This window comes from Phaethon aethereus, assembly GCF_964289735.1.
Source record: "Phaethon aethereus genome assembly, chromosome: 11".
NCBI classification, from domain to species: domain Eukaryota; kingdom Metazoa; phylum Chordata; class Aves; order Phaethontiformes; family Phaethontidae; genus Phaethon; species Phaethon aethereus.
The window spans coordinates 22,369,516-22,393,003 of record NC_138587.1 but is presented as its reverse complement, the minus strand read 5'-3'; the positions used below and the strand labels follow the sequence as shown (position 1 = coordinate 22,393,003).

At 40.7% G+C, this 23,488-nt stretch overlaps 2 protein-coding genes across 4 annotated transcripts; both read right to left on the bottom strand.

The window, feature by feature from the left end:
- Nucleotides 1-795: 795 nt before the first annotated feature.
- ISY1 (ISY1 splicing factor homolog) lies at nt 796-12,668 on the bottom strand (the record flags this gene model as incomplete). The annotated part of the gene is made up of 11 exons (XM_082004789.1): nt 796-903; nt 2,464-2,550; nt 3,659-3,768; nt 6,126-6,248; nt 7,144-7,261; nt 7,980-8,092; nt 8,263-8,305; nt 9,051-9,116; nt 10,889-10,940; nt 12,401-12,423; nt 12,531-12,668. 11 exons carry the CDS (start codon nt 12,666-12,668, stop codon nt 796-798), a joined length of 981 nt encoding a protein of 326 aa, XP_081860915.1.
- A 4,290-nt stretch (nt 12,669-16,958) lies between these two features.
- CNBP (CCHC-type zinc finger nucleic acid binding protein) lies at nt 16,959-19,328 on the bottom strand (the record flags this gene model as incomplete). 3 transcript variants are annotated; one of them, XM_082004533.1, is made up of 4 exons in its annotated part: nt 18,816-19,328; nt 18,443-18,538; nt 18,056-18,254; nt 16,959-17,076 (listed from the first exon to the last, which is right to left on the bottom strand). In XM_082004533.1, the coding sequence occupies exons 1-4, from the start codon at nt 18,916-18,918 to the stop codon at nt 16,959-16,961; spliced, it is 516 nt and encodes a 171-aa protein (XP_081860659.1). In that variant the 5' UTR covers nt 18,919-19,328. The 3 variants fall into 3 exon arrangements, with proteins under 3 accessions (XP_081860659.1, XP_081860658.1, XP_081860660.1); XM_082004532.1 differs by having other exon boundaries at nt 18,056-18,286; nt 18,439-18,535; XM_082004534.1 differs by having other exon boundaries at nt 18,443-18,535.
- Between the last annotated feature and the right edge of the window lie 4,160 nt (nt 19,329-23,488).

Below are 23,488 nucleotides of genomic sequence, written 5' to 3'. Positions count from 1 at the left end.
ATGGATGGCTGTTTGTGATCCCATTCTTTGGCTATGATTAACACCACAATCTTTTGAGCTAGAATGAAACAAGACATGAGGCTGTAGATAAGTTTTACTAAAAATATTTGAACAAGATATTGCAAAGTTGGAAGTATTTACAATAGTTGCTGAAATATCCAGCATTTAAGCAATTCACCCAGGCATGGTTACAAACCACAAAAAGGGTAACAGCTTTTAGACGTGTTGCAAGTGTCATGTAAAGAGCCAAATCAACTTCAAGGCCATTTAGTAAGCAGGTTCAAGCAGCAGCCATGTAAGATCTGCCATCAAGGTACCTCTAAACAGGTTCTGGGCTATTCTGGTAAACTAACCAGGCATAACAGAGTAACTTACTTCTGGACTCAGCTCAACAAAATATCAATGCAAGAAAGACGCGTACACTTACAGTCAGGATACGGCAGAGAGAATGGCAGTAACGCCAGTCAGTTTTCCTTCAGGATTTAAGGGTTTGCGGTTCTACGTGTAAGAAGCACCACTGCACAGACTGTTTTACAAAGCAAAGGGACTGAAGACAGTTGCTGAAGATGTAGAGACAAGTTAAGCTATGTTTGATCTTTCCCAGCACTGAAGTGCAAGTCATCCTAGTGGATAAACCAAAATGATGGTTTTCCTGCTGCAGAACGCACTGTACCTTAATCAGTTTACTCTTTACATCCAAAGAGACTTTCAGAACTGAACGTGACTGCTACCAGAATATATGAACCTGTTCCTTTTAGATGGCTTATACAAAAAACAGGACATACTGGTGCAATGTTACAATCCTAGAAGTGTTTTTGCTTCTTCGCTCTGTGCCATGAGGGTTTCACTGGCATACTTCTGAAGAAGCTCCATCTTTTTTCTCCGTACCAGAGCTTCTTCAATCTGCAAATATAAAAACAGGATGACATTCAGACACCAAAACCTAGCATACTTCGTTATTAAGACATGAGGAAGAAAAACACAGGAAACAGACCATGAAAGTTAGAGGTGTGTACCAGTGTAAAAGTAGTTGAATCAAGATGAGTCAGGAGTATCTTTTAATACTTAACTGAAGCTCACGAAAGTCAAAAGAAGCAGTAAAATAGATGCCTGCATTTCAGATCTCTGCTCCTACTCTCTTTAATTAGGACATTAGCTGTCATTTTATATTACTCTCGGTACAATCACTTGAATTTTGTTTCAAACAATTGTCTCGAATATAGCTTTAACAAATGCTGAACACGTGGAGTTACGCCACACTACTAGTCCACACCCCTGAAATAATAGTCCAGCGAGTGTGCCTTTCACGTGAGCAACCGCTACGAACCTCTTGGCTAAATTTTGTCTAGAAGTGCCAGCAATACATGATTCTTTAACAAGCATGTACTTTAAAGATCTACTAACAGCAACCTGCAAGACTTGTTTTAATCTCAGTAATGATTTTATATTTGTCCACACTGCACACAGCATCTCTCAAAAATAGGTGTTCTGAACCTTAGATTTTTGTTATTTAGAATCTAGAAGGCATAATCCCATAGGCATAAGGTATGGAGGGATTTGCCACTAAAAAAGACAAAAGATTACACTGACTACTGTCTAAGCAGAAAGGATTGCTACGTAAATCAGTGGTCATGCATAGGAAAGCCAGTTTTTATTTTTACTGTCAGTTATGCTCTCTTAAGAGAATACCATTGGCCAGAGAATGATGTTTTTAATCATTACTTCTCTCCTGCAGTTTTGACAAGCCATTACATGTGTATTTTGTTGACTGTGCCAGATCATGATGCCACAGGAGAATACAGTATTGTAATCTGACAAGATGGCAGCAGGGGACAAACGGCCATGTGCTATCTGTGTGATGCAAAGGCATACCTACCAAAAGATACGCAACTCCAACAGAACTTTCTTGCCTGAGTTATATTTCAAACAAACTATTACTGTTAAGGGAACATATACTCTAAAGTAGTTTCAAAATATAGTAGTCAATTCAAAGTCATGCCACCAAAATAATTTTTGAAAACTTATGAGAGCAAACCCTGCAATTCAGAATTCAAATTAAAAAAAAAAGGTTAGACCATCAGCAGAAAAATACAGTGAAGATATAGTAGGCAATCAGGGTTATCTTGATCATAACACAACAACACTTTCCAGTTTATAGAATACATGTGAAGGTTTTGGAAATTCTCAGGTGAAAAGGGTTATAGAAATGGTACCATAATTCTGGCCTGTTCCACAGCATTTGCAAGAGGATTAAACAGCTGCAGGGTCAAGTCATGGAAATAACAAATCGAGGACACTTTTACTGAGGACCTGCCTCAAGTCAAGATCTCCATCTTGTAAAAGCCACAGTGCATCTCTGCGACTTAGTGGGCATGGTGGTGTTGGGCTGATGGTTGGACTTGATGATCTTAGAAGTCTTTTCTAACCTTAATGATTCTGTGACTTAGGTTTCTTATGTCTTACCTCCTGTTGAGATGGCACTGGAACATGTGCAATAAATTTCTGTTGGCCTTCTTCACCTTCTTTTTCCTTGCCACCCTCCTCATCAGACTAAAAAAAGAAAAAGTTAAGCCACATCAAAATTTTTACTTGGTCTGTCAGAAGGAACCAAACACAGAATCATCGACACTACAAACACAAGAACTAGGTGAATCGGACCAAGCAAAGGAATATAACAAGCATCACGTTCAGATCCTGCTCCTTGACACTTTCAGGATTGTTGGTTTCATTCTTCATGTTTTTAACTCTGCTGTGGCACGGACATGAAAGTAAAGATATATTCCCTCCTTTTCCATCTCTCTCTTGCTGCCATAGCAAAGCTATAAACAAAAAAGGAGCTGGCTAACCAAGGAGCAAGAGAGTACCTTAAAAATGTATGTACCACCCATACTGTTGAAGCAGTCTTGTACCGCTTCTCTCTCATGCCTGAGAGCTCAGCTTATGAATCATGAGATAATACAAATAAAATAGGGTACTGAAGGAACAAACAGTTTTACCTTATGAACTATCTCCTTTGTATTCTTGTGACAAACCCATTTAGGTATGGACTGCAAAATAAGGACTCATTTCCAGTACCCCTTTTACAGGTCTCTAGGAGCACAAGCAACGTCCCTCACTTCTCTTACAGGCACTGAGAGCAGGGAGAATAAAGCAGCAAGAGCCATGTCACAGCAGTGACTGCAGCATCAGCAAAGCCTTGCTGGTATCAGGATTCACCTATAAAAAAGACACTGCAACCCCCGGTTTTGCTACACATCGACGGTATGAAATTATACTGTACACAAAACTACTTGTGCTGTTCCAGATGTAGACTGTACTTAGGAGCAAGACAGACCGGTGTTCAGTTAACAACACGCTACCTTCCGAATACCAGCACTCCAGGCAGCGACAGTTAAATCACAACAAGGCCTCAGCTGTTAGTTGGTTCTCACTTGAGTAAGAAATCTTCCATAGCTGCCAGCTTTCATTGCTCTCTAAGCTTGCGCCAAGTGTACGTGTCTACTACTGATTTTTACTAAACAGGGACAACTGCACAGAAAGTTAGGCAGAGAGAAGGGCAGAACGCAGCAGCGTACGGGTTCTCGGCAAAATACTTCTACATTCAAGACGGCAACGTAAAAGGCACATGAAATGTTACATCACCTTAGCCATCACATACCTCATCATCGTTGACAGCATAGATATTTACTTCCTCCTCCTCCTCCTCCTCACCTCTTGCAAGTCGTGCTTCTCTCTCCATTTTCCATTTTTCCACTGCTTCTGCTATAACTGGTTTAGCAAAGGAAAACAGCAAGCATATCTGAGGGCAAGTTAAAGCAGCATGGTCCTATTTCCAAAGCTGTTCCAACAGACTTAAACTTCTTGCTTAAATCCCCTGCATCGCTAACGCATGCCTACTGCAGAACCTTGATGTAGTATCTAATAAAACGTATCATCATAGTCTGAGCAAAAACCAATGCTAACATTGTGGTACTTGCTGATGCCTTAATTTGGGTACATTTCAGACTCTAAATGTAATGAATAAATATCAACCTACTTCCTGAACTAAGTAACAAGTGGTGTCACAACCAGGCTAAGTGGCTCTTACAGCTCTGTAGCATGTCAACAGCTATAGGAATGTTGATCACCATGTAGTTAATTGAACATGATTAGGCTCCTTACAGTGACCACACACATAAGTATCTCTTCATCTCGTAGTGTATTTCTCTTATTATGAAGCACGATTCCAACTCTAACTCACTGCTAGCTAGGAGCAGTTAGGCTGCTGTGTCTCTACTACACAGCAGAGTGCTAGCAAGAGCACTAAAGCAAGTTTTAAGAAGCTTAATCAGTGACATCGCCAGGGCATAAAAATCCTAGAGAGGTGCAAGATTAATGCAACTGGGCAGTACGAAATGCCCCCAACAATAGAAGTCAGCAGTCATTCCCCCTAGCTCTCAAAGATTAAACATTAAAATGCTCACCCTGAGAAAGCAAGATCTAACTAACTAGTGGCACATGGCTGCATTTTTGTGTGGTTTCATAACGGAAAGAGTACCGCAAATTACGAAGTTTTTTCAATACTTTGTTTCACAAAAATTTAACTCTTCTGATAACAAGTTAAAAACCACAAGAGCCCAGACAACAAGTGACCTTAAGAGTCTTAGCTATTGTGCATTAACAGTACATTAATTGTACATTAATACTACACCTATTGGTTCTGGTAGCATCTCTAGCCTTCTTATTTCAAGTGGCACAATCACCAAAGATACTTTTCTTAAATAACCACATGAATCCAGGCAAGCTACCTCTCCTGTCTGCCATTAGCAAGATGGGCAAGATGAACACTAAAAGGGAGGCTGTTCTGGGAGCACTGCACCACACAACCTTCTTTCTTAGGCTGTCAATTGTTTGCCAGCTCCTGTTCACTTGGTTTAAGGCTCTAGGCTATGCTGCAGGACACAAATAAGTGAAATATTTCCTTTATTCCCCTCTAACCTCCCTATCCTATAATCTAACCGACAAGGCTTGATCTCTAACACACAATACTATGAAGATCTCACACATGGAGAAGGATGACCACACCAAAAGATACTATGTATTGACAGCAGCTACAAGCTCAACAACTTGTAATCATTTAAACAAGTCACTTGCTCTAATTTGCGTAAAAAAGAAGCACCACTCAAGCAAAATCTGATTGTTTTATCCGTTGTGTTCTGTGGAAGAGCCTGCCAAGGGTTCCTATACCAGGACCTTTTCCTACAGAGCACTGAGGATCTGCCTGCAGTTGAAGCTTCAGAAGACATCATAAAACAAACATACAATGCAAACAGCAACAAATTGTCCAGATCAGACAATGCTCACCAGAAGCACTAAGAGGATTATTTAGAAAACAGCTAAGCTCTTAAAGGTGGCATGTGGCCTCATGCTTGAAGCTACACAAATACCAGAAGATGGCACAGAGTGCTGAATTTTGAAGAGGGTTTCAGGAATTAGACTTACAATCCAGATATCTTTACCGAGGAAGTCAGTAGAAACAAAACTAGAGAACTAAGTGAGCAGACACATGGATAAATATGATCTATTGAGAAAGTATGGGTTTCAAAGGAAAGATTATTCACAAATGTCTTGAAGTTCCGAGATGGATGACATGTGGATAAATTAACATAGGCCAACTAGACTTCAGGGCTTCCAGAAGGTCCCCTCTAGTCTCCAAGAAAACTAAACAGCTATGTTTATCGATAAATAATTAGGCAAGACAGGAAACAGATGGCACAGTCAGTTTTCACAAAGGAGGGACATAACCACTTGAGTTCCATAGATCTCCCTGCTGCAACCTACTCTTCTATATTTTTAAGCACGGAAAAGGTGGGGAAAAAAGGAGATTTTGCTTCAACAGCAAACCACTTGCTGACAATATTAAATCATTAGCAGTAGTAAAGATGAAAGCCAACTCTAAAGCACATCCCCTCACCCCTAAAATGCCTTACACAATAGTGATTTGGATACCTACGTGACAGATGAAATCTGACAGCTAAGCACAAGACAACACCAACGGGGCGGGGGGGGGGAAAAGACATCTTAACTTCAGAGTCCAACATCACCCCTTCTTGGACTGATTCATGCAGGTTTTGAATCTCGCATACCTTTCCTTTCATGTTCTTGTTCCAGTGGCTCCAGAATACCATCGTCTTCATCCCTGTAGCCATAGTATTCTGCATCAATGGATTTCATAAGCTCAGCTCGAGTTTTCCGAGGCGGTGGGAGGGCTGAAAGAACACACAACTGCCATTCATCCTGGTCCATCTTGCTAGTTGGCTTTGTATTCCCCATTCCTATCAACCTCACAGCAACTACAGCTGCCTCGCTTAAGCTGATAACGAATGCATGGTCCAAACCGCTGCCAATACTGGGAGTACTGGTATTTTACTCTGGCCTGCACAGAACAGTTTGAATACGTGACCCGATGCTTCCTACTGCACAGGTCCCACCCTATGGCAATTCTACACTGTTGTGCACATGGTTGTTTTTCTCCCAGTACTGAGCAAGACTACTATATGAAAGGAACTAAAAAACTGTCCCAAGCTCCCTCAGATCACGTAGTATTTCCCATAATTTTTCCTTGCAGATGGCAAGAAAGAACTGATTCAGCAGGCCGGCCTCACTTTCAGGTCCAAGTAATTCCCACTCATTCTATGGCAAATCAATATAGAAAATCTTCTTCACTTGCATCTAGTTTTTCCTATTATGAAAGCTGATTCCTGCTTCTAAGATTATGTTCCCGCCAACTTCCTTGGTTTTTCAATTTTTTTTTTTTTTTTTTTTTAATTCTGAGCTCAAGAGTACTATTTGGAACTTATCAATAAAGTTGACCCGTTATGCTGGGAAGTTTCTATAGAACACCACTCCTTGCCATTTGGAACTCCCAAGAGAAAACAGTTTACTGTTTTCTGCATTTTTTTTTAATTGCAAACAGCCAAAGGTGTTCTTTGCCCAAAGAAACACCATTTAATTAATTATTTGTGTTCAGTGTTTCATTTAGCTGACGTAAGACACAAGCTAGAATATACTATTACTAGCATTCCCCACATACTATGGCAGACATTTTACTTAAGATATACTACTATGTAGATTCATGTCTGGGAAGAGTTGCTATTTACTTACGTTCCTTTTCAAAAAGTTCTCTAACTCCTGGTAAATCCTTTGCAGCTCCAAAATATTTGTAACCTCTGTTTCCTGGAACTTCCTTCCCTTCATGATCTAGCATTTTTGGTCCAATCCGCTGGAAAATAAAGAGAGTTCACTGGTTAAACTTTTATTCCCCTTGCATCTTTTATTTCCTCTTTTCCTGAGCATCTTAATAAAGGCTTGAGAAAGGAGGTATGCTATACCAGTTCAAACTACCCCCCACAGGGGAAAATACACTCATAGCTTGTTTTTATACAGGTTTTCTACTTTCACTACAAAACACATATTTAAAATGACCACACAAACCACAGAGTGCCCATACTGGATTAACCCTCACAAAAAAGTATCTAAACCCATCTTATGCTCTGTATTACATATTCAGGTATCGGATAAACAAGCACTACTAAATCTGACAACAAGCATACTTTTGATGTTTTGGCAAATGAGAGCTAGTGTCATTATTTCTCTTTCAGCAGTAACTAGGTGAGCCAAGTGAAAACCCTTCTAAAGACTGACAGAATATAATATAGAAAATCAACACCTACTGATGGATAAAATCAGACTATTGCTGCAAAAAACAGGAATGCAAGACCCCTTGAACCGGTGTTCCAAATGAAAAGTCTAATTTGCTCATCATGGAAACAAATATTTCTTCTAACACAACCTAACATTTTTAGGGGCTGAATGAAGTTTCTCTCTAATAAATGCTGGCCAAGTAATATGTGGTTAACTAAACATTACACAGATTTTTCTCATTGGTCACTTTATTTGTAAGCAGAACAACCATGTAGTACAAAATAATCTACACTTACAGCATAATCAGGACCTCCCAGCTCCTTTATTCTGAATTCCCAGTGTCCTTTCTCCCTCAGAAGTTTGTTTATTTCATCATTCAGGTCCCGAATTCTGAATTCACCTAATCCAGCTGTTAGAGCGGAAAAAGGCAATAAATTAAGCAGCTTACTAGAAGCACCAGAGTAATTTCAGAATTTATGCAATGGAAACAGTATAGTTCACGTGAAATGTGATTTTTTTTGCTCTAACTGCTTGGGACTGGAAATTCAAAAAAATAAAATGTAACTAGAAAAATCTTACCATTTTGAATCTGCGCCACTTTCTTGGAAATTTCCCCAATGATCTAGTTAAATAAGAACACAGAAGTGAATTTCTAAATAAAAACAATAAAAAAAAAAAAGGCTAGCAAGGACTAACACCCCCCCGCCCCAAATAGAAAGATCCAACATCTAAGTTGGCTTTTTGATCTAGAAAAAGGACCTGCACCTATCCATTTCAAATGTCAACATAGATTTTATTCAGACACAAATATAGTACCTCAGAGGCTTAAAAAAAGAAGGAAACATTTTTCCAGCAGCACATGTGATGAGGGCAGGAGCACATGAAGTACAGAAAAAGGCTGAGAGAGAACTGCATTCAATATGCCTTAAGACGAAAAGGGAATAACCTATTGCTGTCTTCAGCAACCTAATGGAGGGTATAGAAAAAACAGAGCCAGGCTGTCCAAGAGCTGCATGACAGTAAGACAAAAGTTGGAACTGGGGAAATTCTGATTAAATTCAAAGGGAAAAAACACCATCATTAAGCACGTTATCAAACACTGGAACAGAGGCCCCAAAAAGCTGTGGAATCCAAATCCTGAAGATATTCAGAACTCAGGTGGACATGGTCCTGGGCAACTTGACATGGTAGAACCTGCTTTGAACACCGTGGTTAACTATACGATCTTTCAAATCTAAATTGTTCTGCAATTTAACTGTCAGCATACTGAAGAAGTCTGAAAAAAAATTTGTAAGCAGGCTGCCTAAATAGGAAGTGCTAAAGTTCTACCTGCTGTAGAATTGGAAAAATCTATAGCTTGATGTTACCTGTCGCCTCCATTTCTCAGCTTTAGGCAATTCATTACACTCTGATGCAAGGAAAGGTCTTCGTTCCTGTTTGACAGAAAGCCATACACCATGAAGTTTTAACCTAGCATCAACATATTCACAGCATTTCATGAAAACTTTATCGTTTGATTAATCCCAAACTATGCTACCAAGCTCTGGTGCCTTCTGCTCCCACTGATTTTTAATAAGTGGAAAACAACTATCAAAATTACTTAAGTCCACTTTATTAAAAATATAGAATATATATATTTATATATTTTATTTATTTATTTATATTTTATATATAAATATATAAAATATATATAAAAATATATAAATCTGTCACCTGTTTTTTCAAATCACCCCACAATCTTCTCCAATACAAATAACGTTCCATTTAGGACAGTTGAATTACATCATTTTCAATATATTAGCATCTAAAAATCCGCTCTTTTCTAAGTAGCTATTAAGTTTAGGGCTTTCTTTCTCAATTGCTACTACCTACATACTGTAATCTTTTTACAAAATGATTTTGTTTTGTATCCTCCCAACTACAGTTTATCCACAACACCTTTTTCCCAACCTTCATATTCTGTTGACTTGCTTACACAAACTAACACTTCATCTTACCTCTAGAACCATGTGCGGTTATTCTGTCCCTTTCCCTACAGTATTTCCACAGCTCTACCTTCTACATATTAAAAAGGCTTCCTTCACATAATATACCAGAAACTCTATTCCATCTTATTCTCTGGCTGTTGTTCATGGAATCTTTTCCACTACAGTTTCCCCAAACTGTTATTTTCCACTTCAGCTTTTCATATTGGTAGTGCTCATGTGTAAAACATCATTTCTTAAGGTGCAAGGACACCTCAGTTAGTTTCCAAAACTCCTTTGTCAGTTACGCAAAATTAAAAGTGATAAACCTGTCCAAAAGAAGTTGAGAAAACTCCGATCCCCACATAAATATTCTTGCAATTTGAGTTATGATTCAGTGAAAAGTGTACAGAAATATCCAGAGATAGTTGAGAATCAGTCTCTAAAGTTATACGGGTTTAGCGGTGCAATTTCTTTCATTATAGTGGTGGTGTTTTTTTTAAATTACAAAGTTGTCAAGTCCATTTTTTTGGTCAATCTTACACCAATCAAAAAAAAAGCTACATGACAGTGAAGAAAATTATGAACAGATGCACAGCTATCACGTGTTGGGTTAATAACATGCCAATGTTATGCCTCATGGAAGCCTTGAGTTCACAATGATACTGAAAGCCCCTTGTTTTGCCAGAGTATTACCCATAAACTAGATTATAAGGATTTCTCTACCTCTTCTGGGAAGAAATCCAAACAAACCTTGTGATTACTGTCAGTAAAAATAAGTGTATATGTATCAATTTACGTAAGTAGTTGCAGAAGGAGATAACTTCTGTCTCTTCTCATTTTCTGCCTAGCATGCTGCCTCTATTTTAGCATTACTGTAGTTAGTTAGGTTTTTTCCCCCAAAAAAACTGTTACATACTCTACCTATGTTACCTAAAAAAATTAAGTGATGTTCAATTTGCACTTTCTTCTCTGCAGTCAAGCCAACACACCTCCAAAACATATATATACATAAATTTTTAAGCAGGTTAGTTAAGAAAACTCTATTTACCATTTCTGTTTTGTGCCACTGTGAAATACAGTCCCTACTTCAGCTGCTTTCCAGACGACTAATGTCAGACTCCTATAGGATACCTGTATCTGGCACAGGACCCTACTGACAGCTGTCACACAGCTCTGTACATGGCTTGCGTTCCACTCTTGACTAGAGTTAACAAAACTTCATTTTTTTTACACCATACCTTAACTTTTCCTTCCTCAAGCTGAGCTTGTCGAAATCTTGCCAAGGCCGTCCTAAAGAGAAGAAAGGAAGCAGATTTACTGTTACAAATCTACATTCCAACAGGAACAAGTTTTGCTCTGAATGTTTATCATGGGCTTAATTACAGCCCGCAGAAAACAAAGACTTGAACATATTCATTGACTAGCTCTTCTGGCTAGCGACTTCTTCAACACTAGAAATCCTCAGTGGTTAATTTCTTAGATAAATATAAATCCTGGTAAGCAGCTAATCATTATTTTTTCTGCTTAGCACATGCCAGACATATTAGATATTAGCAGCAAAAGGCTGTCAACAAGTCATAAACACAAGCATATATATAAACACAAGTTTACCTATTATAGCAGGGGATACATCAAAAAGGAAACAAAAAACTCAAAAGAGAAAAAAAGCTTCAGCAAAGAAAGCAGCAGTTAGTAATCAAGTTTATTAACATTACCATATTATTCTGAGTCTCTCACAACCGAGCACACTACACATTTGTTTACTAGACGTCAAAAAGCACAAAACCATTGAGTGCATTTAAAACATTTAACAGCATACCTATACCCTGCATCTAAGCCAATTATCCTGGCACAATCTGCTGGTAAGAGGCATTTCCAGAATGAAAACGGCGCCACCCAATCCAGTGTCCGAGATGCACTGGATGGGATCACCACAAGTGAGCGCCTCACAGCTGTAGCCTCTTCAGCCTCCCGCTGAATTACTATTACAAGCTCAGAAAGTATTTTAGGAAAAAGAACAAACATGAGACAATGACATTGAAGAGCCTCTAATCTAGTAGTTCTAAATGTGTGGTCTGCAAACCTCTTTGAAAAGCACTCAAGAAAGTCAATACAAAAATAAATATGTTGAAAACCATTGGTTTAGCCCAAGCCACTCCCAAGCAAGAATTATACTTAAACCAATGCTGACAGATTCCTATCTAGCCTGGCATCTCTGTTCCAAAACTGTAACAGGCCATTAGAACATATTTCACCACGTTTATCATCCAGCCCTTGCTGCGGCTTCTTCCCCGTGCTGGCTGGTGTAACACCACCCAGCAGAGCCAGGCCAGCTCCACCCCACCAGGCACGCTGTGTGCGGATGCCTCATATCTTTCCTACTCCCATCACCTCTAGACCAGCATAACACGCATAATTAAGTACTGAAAAGCGTTATTAGACTTCCAATGCTTTAAAAATACTGAACAGCGAGTCCCACTGGGCAAGCATGGCTCTGTGGATGTGAGCCACGGCACAGAGGGCACAAACGTCCCTGAAACCAAACACAGCCTAAGTCTCAGACGTGTGGGACTGCGTAACACACAAGCATGATCACGCTGCTTCAGAAGCAACAGGAGACAGAACACAGATTGATCTCTGGAACCGCAGGGCTGGAGGGTCTCTACCCTAAGGGCAAAGCAAGCGGTGTTTGTACTGAAGCGCCCACTCAGGGGGCCGCGGCCCGGCCCAGGAGCCCCAGCCGCACTTACATGGCCTTTTCCGCGTTTCGAGCCTGAAAGAGAGAAAGGAGACGAGCCGTTACTGACGGCGCTCGGCAGCGCCCCACCGCCCGCCGAAGCGCCCCTCGCTTCCAAGCGCCTGGAAGGCGGGAACGGACACCAACCCCCCGCCTCGCTCCTCATCCTCGCCAGCCCGCCCGGCGGCCTCGTTCTCCACGGAGCCCCTATCGCCGGGCAAAAGCGCCAGCGGGGCGCAAGGGCCCACCGGACGAAGCCGCGGGACCCCCGCACTCACCATGGCGCCGCAGACCACCGCCAACCGCCCCAGAGCAACCCGGAAGGAGACGCGCCGTCACCCCGGAACTGAAACCGGCCCCACTGCGCACGCGCCTAAAGGGGCGGTGCGCGGCTCCCGCCTCGCCCTACTGCGCCTGCGCCGCCCGCGAGGAGCGGGCCGGCCCGTACAGCCTCTGGCGCGGTTCGGCTACCCTCCGTCCCCGGAGTAATTAAACAAACATTAATAAAGGGCGGTAAAAAAAAAAAAAAAAACCACACCTTCGTAGGCTGCCTTACGCCTCGTTTCCCCAGGTAGGCAGGGGAACGTACTGTTTCGCAGGCACCTCGTACATGGCCCTCGAGGCCTCCCGCACAGCAAGAGCCTTACAGAAGGCCACCGCGGTGGAAGCGCTGGCATAGACCAGTCTCCTCTTCGTTCCCCCGCCATCTTCCCCGGGAACACCCGTACGGATAAACTCCTGCAGCGTCTCAAACCCATGCGACCAACACACTCTCTCATCCGGACTCCTACGGCCTACGGACCAAACTGCTTGTATTTTACCCCGCACACACCTCGCTGCCAGCGGAGCCATCACCTCAATCCTTTGCAGCTGGTCTCAAAAACAAACCAGGGTTTTCAGTGAGCATTTATTCAATGACTTAACGATAATTTTAATAACATTTCCCTTTCCAGAAAAAGCCCTTCAGAGAGCCCCGTTCGTAGAAAATAATCAAGTACACCTTTCTCTCTCTGCCTTCCTGATCCATATAATGCACCACATCTAAGAAAACTACTATGCAGGAGTTTGTCTTCCAAAGAAATGAGATGCTTCAGTGTTAACAAAAAAGATTAGCGTGGAACAAATAAAAGATCAGGTTTAATTTTTCCAAGTCCCTACAATTTCTGAAATCACTATTTGCTTGTTCATCTCGTTAACTTTGAAACAACTGACACTTGGAGTAGCAGTATCAATATTCTAAACTGTTTCCCTACAGAAAAATGACAAGATACCTCAGTCAGAAATGTTCTCCATTTTGAAGTTACATCCTGGTTTGTATGTCTCAGCTTTCAAGTCCTGTTTTCGTTGTTAAAAAAACGTAATTCCCAGACAACAATACCACTTTTCAGACACACAAAAATTATTCAGTGATAATAAAGCAGTTAAGCACCACAGTACTAAGCAGTAGTAGCTGCAGGATCTTCATAACCAAGCTTGGTTGCCACATTCTACAGGAATGGAAAAGTAGGCTCTAGACGTCACCAGCACTGCAGGTCTTTGACACGGCATTTAAGCTACAGATTAAGTCCCAAAGACTTTCAGGTCTTTGTGATCAGAGAGATTTATTACTATTTATCTAAGATATAATTATATGTAAAGGTTCAGTTAATTTATACTAACCTACCACAAGGCTGAACAAGAACATGCTACGATGAGGCTGTCTGTTACTATCCCAACACAACCCACTCATTTCAAGTGTGGATTTTACGAGGGTTTTGGCAACCATGTTTAAGAGTCAAAAGTACATTCATGATCCAATAACAGCTATTAAGAAAAAACAAAACAACACACACCACTCAAAAAACCCACACAACTCAGGCAAGAACCTCTTCCCCACCCCCTAGTTCCACAAGAGCCTCAAGGCTTTGTTCTTCAGCAAGTAGTTTGGACAAAGGCATCCTGCCAAAGAATCATGACCAATTGTAAGAGCAGTCACCATTCTCTTTTTGGTTTTACACCCTGTAGAACCTGCCATCTACATGTTTATGTCACACTGACCAGGCAGAAGCAAGTACTTGGGAATTTTTTTCTGCTTAGGCAACGCAGAACACTCCCTTTTTGAGTGCTTCAAATAAAGAAGACTTCTTCCAACAGCCCGATTCCTTCCATCTCTGCAGCAGTACCAACTCTGGCTTTTGAAAACCTGCTTAGGTTGGCTACTGCCAGCCAACGGATCTGGGTTCTAGCCTCCTCGTACTTACTGCTCTCACCAAGAATCATCCTTTTCTCCCTGAACTGGCTCAACTTTTTCCACAGGCTTTGAACATCAAACCAAGACTGAAAACCTTAGCTCTTTGTAAATCTTTATTTCAGTAAATGTTAAGGAACTCAAGGTTTCTATGGCAGCCCACTGCAAAACAGCAACAGTCTGATCAGCGTTCACCTGATACGACACAACTCTTGCAATTTTCTTGGACACACAATTCAGGTATCAGATTTCCTGAAACAACCCAATGATCATCAGGCAACATGCCCTCTTTCAGAGTTTCAAACACTCCCAGGTCACTAGGATCTTCTAGTTCATCAACTGAGGTGTTCTTGCTGCTCTTCTGGAAGCCTCAGCCATGTGCTATAATCTGCTGAAAGCCACAGGCTTAAGTTGCTCCTGGAAAACCACAACCTTCAGCAGCATTATCGCATGACTCCTTCACATTTGACATTTTCAGTTATTTTGGAAGCAAGGCTAACAGGGCTATTTATCTGGTTGATTTTAACACAGGTCTAGAAGACAAGCAATAGTGCCACTTTAGTTTTACTCTAGCATAGCTGTAGATTCTCAGTCTGGTACTTCGCTCTCGCACACAACCATCCCAACATCACAGGCAAGCTTTTCATTGCAACAAGCACGCACAGCCTATGAAAAACACTTTGGGACGTGAAAGTAAGGAAAGCCTTTCATTTGCATATGAAGATGCAAGCACCGACCAACTACAGTACACTACACCAGTCATAACCAGACAGATTCCGTAGGATCTGCCTTGGCTCCTGAAGACAGACAAAGCTCAGGAGGTGCTCCAGCTGAAGCGCTGTTGGTTGCCTTCAACACCAGATGTTCAAGTCATTCTACAATTGCCTTATGGTGAAGCACTGACCAGTCAGGAACTCCTGCCCTGGTTTTTCCTTGCACATCAAGACTACTTTATTCACTGAGTGATGTGCTCAAAATAGACACATAAAAAGGGAGCTGACGCAGGGTAACTAAGGGTTAGTAATCAAGATGGTAGAACCACCTATGGGAAGGGCCTGTAATACACCAGGCACTTTACAGTTTAGTGTAATGACATCTGTGAAGGCTGAGGTGCTGCTAATGTGCTGCTAATTGACCATGAAACTACTCCAGATTTGGAACTCACTGTTACAGTCAACAGCTTTTGAGTCTTTTTCAATGACTTTTTTTTAAAGAAATGCTTTACCTGCATCAGCACAGATGAAACAAGCCCACTCCGAGACCACAGAATCTATTCACACGAACACATTCAGACATGCAATAGTCTTGGGAGGACTGCATACTTATTGTATTTGCAGTTTGATGCTACCAGTTGGAGACTTAACATAAGACGGTACAAAAGAAAAGTCCAAACTAAACTTTTTACACCTCCACATACCCCTTTTTAATATGTTATTTTGCACTGTGTACATGAAAACCAAAAATAAACAAAAGGAACTTTAGCCAAACTCCCCTTCCTCCTCCAGCTTTATTGATAGTTTAAAATTACATTTTCTATGTTCTAGGACTTCAATTGCTTTTACCATCTTACTTTAAAAACTGATTACAAGCAAATGAAACTCAGTTGTCTAAGTGATATAGTATACAAAAATAACATCTTGATTTCTGTGAAAATGCATTTATTTGCAACTCCTGAATAGCTCCAAATTGTGTATGCTATGAGCACTGATGTCTGGGTTTCAGATTTACTTTGAAATATTTATTCAAAAGCTTCCCATTACGTTCTGTATCTCCAACATGAACATTCATTGACTGAATTACTGTTTTAAGTTTATTCCTGATTTCTCTCTCTCTCTCATGGCCATTAACAGGCATGTGCATCTTGTTTGTTTACTCCCACTCAGCTATATGCTCTAGGTAGGGCCTGATACAGATATTACTTGATGTTAACAGCTACTGAGGTCAGACAATCCAAGGCCATTGTAATAAAATTAAAGTTATGAGGAAGTTTAGACACTTCCAGAATTTCTTTCCTCCTGCATAGGATCACTTCCATGTAACCCAGAAAGGGTTTGCTGGTCTGACTCAACTCTTCCCACTCATCAATCCCTATTCACCAGTGGCACGGAAAGGGGGTTCTTTAACAAAGCATTATACATAACACCTCTACCAAACTAAACATAAACATTTTTGTAGTTAAATGCAGAAAGTTGATTTTTCCACCCCTTTCCTCCTTTTACACGGCAAGTAAAGCTCACTGGCCTGGGAGTAGCCTCTATCTGCCAACCTTTGGCCAGTGAAGAGGATTCAGAGAAAAATAATACAACCATCAATCAGAAAAAGGAGGGGCGACAAAGGAAAATAATTAGGCTGTAGCTTCAATTGTGCATTCCCGTGCAAGGTGCCCTGACTCGCCGCAGCGATAGCAGTTGACTTCACTGGTCTTGCTGCAGTTGATGGCTACATGGCCAGTTTCACCACACCTGAAAGAAAACGCAAATAATTTTATCAAAGCCATCCAGAACAGTTACTCAGAAAAAGCAATCCTATTCTGTCAAGTACATACCTACTTAAGTTTCATGCAACACTAGTTCTGCATTCAAGACTTCTGCGCTTCAGTGTTCCAGAATTCTTTCAACATGAGGAGAGTTTATCTTCACTAGAGCCAGGAACTGTTCCCCAACTGATCAACTCGCATCAGTCACTTTATATGCCAAACCCACCATACATCAAATATAGAAGGTTGGGTTGTTTTTTTTTTGTTTGCGGGTTTTTTGCACCCCCCCCTTTTTTTTTAAACTGTGTATCAGGTTTTGCCTGCTCTAATGCTTCTGTCTGCAGTTATCCTTGTTTTGAGACTAATTAGTTTTAACTCAAATGCATCATATTCTCCCTCCTTCCCCCACAGAAGGGAACTTTGGTGGGGGTGAAGAACACTGCACTCAAGAACACACTGTTTCTGGTACAGGCCTGCATTCGAAAACCAGACAGCATTTAGAAGCTAGTATTTCAAACTGATTTCACATCCGCTTCTATGTGCGTTTCCTATAACCAAGGTGTCTTAAGTATATTCCGGCTGGGGCTGGCTGTGCCAGTCAGCTGATCTGTACAGCTGGAGTTTTGTTAGCTCCAGCATGAGATATAGGGTACCCAACTCTACTTCAAGCTCATGTTATAGACAAGTACTTCCTACCTTCTGCAAAAAGATATGGCCCTCTCTCCTGCACAGCTTAAGTGATTTAACACCTGCATTGTTCTGGTCATCTAGAGATGTGCATCACTGAATCTATTGCTTGACTTTGCTAACAGGTGTTCAAGTCTTAGTTTTGAGCAATAGTACATAACTGTTTAAAGAAACAATCTACCTGGCCAAAGTTTAATCTTAGTTTCCCAACAAAAATTAGATACAGAATGCATCTATCACTTAAGGTACCTTTTGCAGTTGTCTCCGTCAGTTCTTACCTATAGCATTTCACTTTGGTGCAGTCTTTTTGAATGTGTCCAAACTCTCCACAAGAATAGCACTTCTGCTCATCTGCATGGTCACAGTCACGAGCCAGGTGGCCAGGTTTGCCACAGTTGTAGCAGCACTGCTCTCTCTCCCTCTTCGGCTCCTTGCAGTCCTTCGCAATATGGCCACCTCTACCGCAGTTATAGCAGGCTTCCACAATAAGAAAAACATACCAAACAAGACTATAAAACCTTGGTAGAGCGAGGTGTAGCATGCTTCTAATGAAGGACACGTACAGCTTGCCTCCAGTGAATTATGAGCAGCGTACTGTACCCTTCTCCTCAACCACAGATCTCTGTCCATGTGACTGAAGAGATAGAATATTTAATGATACTTACCATCCTCCTGAAGATCACAGTCCTTGGCAAGATGGCCAGACTCACCACAGCGGTAACAGATGTCCGGGAGAGATGAAGACATGAACTGGAAGCCTGCTTGAAATGGGCAACAGGAGAAAAAAAGAAAAAGGCTTAAAGATTAAGTTCAGAATATTCTTAAGAGTTATTCAAGGACGCTGCCAGCTGAACTGACAAGTTAACTTCACTCCGAGGCCCCAAGCAAAATTCTTATACAGAGGTAAGAACCAGTGAGATTTATTACCGATTTATGTCCTAACTTCTTCAGGTCAACAAAGCCAATTTTGCACACTATTCAGAACAGTCAGCTAAAGATCCTACTGTACAAATACTGAAAATGACAGTCATCAATCACCTCTGCCACGGCTTCTCATCCCACGACCACGGCCAATCCCAGTGGGGCACTCCCGAGCCCAGTGGCCAGTACGTCCACACTTGAAGCATTCATTGCTGCTCATGGCTGCAGATTACCTGCCTGAGGAAAAAAAAAAAAAAAAGACATTGTTAGAACACTTTCCCCTCCCCCAGCCAAAGGCTACATAAAAAGAGATGTAGAGGTTTGCCACCCTCTCAGCAAAGGCAATGAAAACCAAGGAGGACTTCTGTCTAAATCAGTACTTTATTGCACAACATCTGATGATGACTATTACAACCATTGCAAGAGAGAAAAGGTGTTGGTTTCTGTAGCCAGTCTTTGCTTCAAAAAACTTACAAAGTGTGTAGGAGTGGGGAAAAATAAGTAAACTCCTTTAACTACTGTCCTACTAACCTTACTGTTCTCTTTCAGTAACACATCTTCTTCCCTATTCCTCACAGCTGAACTCAAAAGCCAGCTACTTATATCTACATATTATTTCTTCCTGGTAGTTGTTACACATTCTCTTCAAGTGTCTGGCTGACAGCTACTACATTTTTGACTAAACAAGCTTCATTCTCGTAGCTAATTGTAAGAATATGCAGTATTATGCCTAAAGCCTTAAAAGAACGTATTAGCTTAACATTTGAAGACTTAAGTTATTTTATGACCTAAATAGCAGTTGAACTCCAAGAAACAAGAATTACAACTTCAATATATTATTTAGTATTTATCAGGATGCACACTTCACTCCCAGATTTACATGAAAGAAGATGTTTAAGACATTTGCCTTCCTTAAAAGACACCAGACACTTGCCAGATACCTAGAAGGCTAACTTGGAAAACATCCTTAGAATGCCAGGGAAACATCAGATAGGCATGCCTGTCAGAGACGATATAAACACTTCTTTTGCCCATATTGAGGAATAAGAGGTATGAGTTTCATTGAGCAGGAAAGTCAGTCTGCCACTGAAGCAGTGGTTAGGATAGGATAGGTCAAACAGAGCACGCTCACAGTACCATAACTCCCCTAAGCTATAGAACAGTTAGTTATGCAAGACTTCTAGAACTAGAAATAAAAGAACAAGGAAGTTAGGCATCTAAATTGGAGTCTTTCATTAAATTGTGCTTGAAGACAAGTTTAAAGTACACTAGTTTAAAAATACACGTCAAGCTTTGTTTTGATGAAGTCTCCTTAAATTTAAAATATTTCACATGCCGTCTCTCCCAGTTCATTATTCTTAACCCAACAGAAGTAGAATTGTCTGGTTTGTGTGGTCAATTTACCTGATCCCCCATCAAGATAATTCTCCTGTTTACAATACAATTTATGTTACAGAATGCTTCCCTCCCCTCCAAACCATCCAGCATTCCACATTGCCAGGAACATTCATGAGTTGTGTCAAAGAAAGCCACTACAGCAGCAGTAGGACCACCACATGACCTCAAGAAGGAACCAGAATTAGCATCCCGACATTTAGCTCTTAAATGGAGAGCATATATCTAAACATGAATTTTTAAAGTAATCCAACATTGAACAAATTTACTGTGGCTTTTTCAGCCACTTTCCCCTCAAAACAGTTCCTCTCCCTCCCATCACCTTCAGCATAGAAGTGACCATCCATCCTTCCAACTACAGCAGAAGCCTAAGCATTCAAAGTACAAGACATACAAACTTTAGTATGCTACTTCTGTAATCCCACATCTACCTTCCAGCTGCTCTTAAAATGAAATTCTGCAAGGAAAGGATGCAAGATGTTAAACAGATGTTAAAAAATAATAAAACAACTGGTTGTCTGAACACTTCAGAGATATACTTGGATTTTTACACATAACCCAGTCTTCTCTTGCTTCATCTCAGTGCTCAAGATTTACAACTATCTTATTAGGACACCCAAGGGGGAAGAGCTGTCTGCTATGGTGGCAGCAGCTGGCACTCAGTGTGCTATTGTTTATGCCTGTTTTCATAGCAACCATGTTGACACTGCAGAACAGGAAAAACACAAGCAAAGCCAAGGGCAGGAGCTGGGCTCAGGCACAATAGTTGATGCAGCTTTTCATTTTAAGACGGACAAGATGGGGTCTCTGAATTATATACCAAGATATATTCTTCATTCAACTTGCAACTCTCAGGAAGTCTTCACATTAAAACATTACAGAACAGCCACATAAGACCTGTTAAAAAGAGCAAAGTAGTATGCCAGCAACTCTAACAATTGCAATATATCTTTACAGATACTAACAACTACCGTAGTTTCACACCAAATCATGAACTTGAGACTACAGCATAAAATGACAGGATTGGATATTGCCAGCAGTTACCCATATGAAGAATCTAACATAACCAGTTAAGCTAACATGTGGTAAAAGACAAGTGTTTAATAAGCAAGCTAGACCTGCTTTAGATACACAGTGGAAAAGTTTTTATATTAAGATTAATCTGTCAGCCTATATCTAGTCTGCCAATCTGCCAGACACAAGACAGGAGCTGCACAATGGGCAAAAGCTCACAACTCACTGCCCCAAAGGAATACAAAAAGAGAAGTTTCACATCCGATACAAAGTTGCTTCCTTTTTAACTGCTCCTTCAAGAAGAAAACCTGCAGTTTCTTTCCCTCTGGCATACAGCAAATTGGCAAAATAAGATTAAGCAAACTGAGTAAGAAATCTGAAGACAAACAAGGGTCTCTGCACAACTATCCTTCAAGACTATTTGAGATTAATTTAAAAACCTTTATCTTCAGACACCCTTTCTCCCCACCACCCCCCACACAAAGAAACTCACAAGATATTTGAAGCTTACAGCTGCCACAGAAGCGTGGTTAGAAAACACACTGCTCCATCTTCAGATACCTTAAGTATATGAAAATACCAAGCAGTTTGCCTGGAATTTCTCTTCACCAGTATTTCAGTGTTTAACTTCTGCATTCTTCCTGTAAAGGATCTGAAACTGAATACAAGTTCACCAGCTACAGGTGGATGCAGCTGACACTAGTTTTACTTGCCACACATTCTAAGAAGCTTTACACAGGAGAGAATTCCCCAACAATGTAAACTGTGTTAAAAACCAATACAAGGATTTAGGTTTCAGATAAAGCAAACAGCCACCTTTAAAGAGCAATATCCAGAAAAGGCTGGTTCACAAGACAAGTCCTTAAATGGAGAGCTTCCAAGCAGTCTGGACACCACTACATTTTTCAGTTACTTCCAAGAGAAAAAGAAAAGAGCACCGTAAAAAGAACCCAAGTTCAAATTCTCCTCTATTAGTCTATGCTCCTCCATTTTGTCATCACAGGCCAAGTTTTCAGCAGTTCCTTTTATCTATCAAGGCCACCTTAAGTAAGCCTTCTGCAAGGAGGCTACTTGTAACTTCTCACTCAGACCTATCAGTGTTTTCTGCAGCTCAAATGTGTTATTCAAAGCAGCTTGTGTGCCCACCCCCGTTACATCTCAGAACCAGATTTTTACCTCACCAGGACAGGAAAAGTAATAATGGAAAACGAATTACAACTATGGCCTCGCCTCGCATTTCTAAGCCAGGTCAAACTCTGCAAGATATACTAACGCACTGCCTCCCAGACTAGATTCTAAAACTTGTGAAGAAACACAAGTCTAGTTGACTCAAACTGTACCTTTCTACTAAAGGGGGAAGGTACATAATTTACCTGAACTTCTACTGAGCTCCGTAACTGCAGTCTGAAGCTGAAATAAATAGAGCTCAAAGATCCAAGTGATAGGTGCCACGACAGTGATTTCCTAGGTCATATTTCAAACTTTTGACTGCAGCTTTAAGCACCAAACTTCAGAACAACAAAGTTTCTTTGGGATTGTTCTAGTGATATGAGAAACTTTGAAGCTTCTTACATAAAACCTTGAAGTAGAAGATCATGCCTTTCTGGGGCTTTACAGTTAATACACACTCAAAAATTTTAAAAATGGGAGAGGAGCTATTAATTTCCAGTCTTCACACAGCAGAGTTGACAACACCCAAATCTGTTTTTAGGAGCCCATCCAGACCTGATGATGGAAAGAACTACCACTAAGCTCCATTGTAATGCTCATTATTTTATGGCTTTTAGCTTAGATGCCCTCTGAGGAAGAAGTTTAACAAACAAAGGTAAGAGTAACTTTGGCTCCTCATAATAGAAAGGAAGGTGAACTTCACACCGCTAAGATTACTCACAATTCTGGATACTAGGAGCTCCTTAGAATTTAACAGCCCAATGTAACAGGGTCAATTATCTTCATTATACTTACCAGGTGCGTCTTTTGATCTACAAGTATCACTTCCACTCAACATCAATAGGACTTCACTCCTTCAGAGGACAGAATAGATAAAAACCACTGCTAAAGCCAGGATACTTAAGAGCTCTCTAGCAAGTCAACTATATCGAAGAGGCAAACATTGAGAAATCAGTTTTTTAAAAGGCTGTGGGTGACCAACCTACAATACCACACCTGAATTTGACAAGCCAGCCCAGAGCCAGCCTGAACATGGCAAAATCCCTATGTAAGGGGAAGCATAGCTCTGCTTTCCTCCAAGATAAAAAAAATGGAAAGGCACAAAAGACTGCTAACAGAAGTGCTAGTGTTTAGTTTCAAAAGAGAAGTAAAAATATTATTCATTTAAAGAAAAATGCTACCCATGAGTTTTTATTTCCCCAAGAAGCATG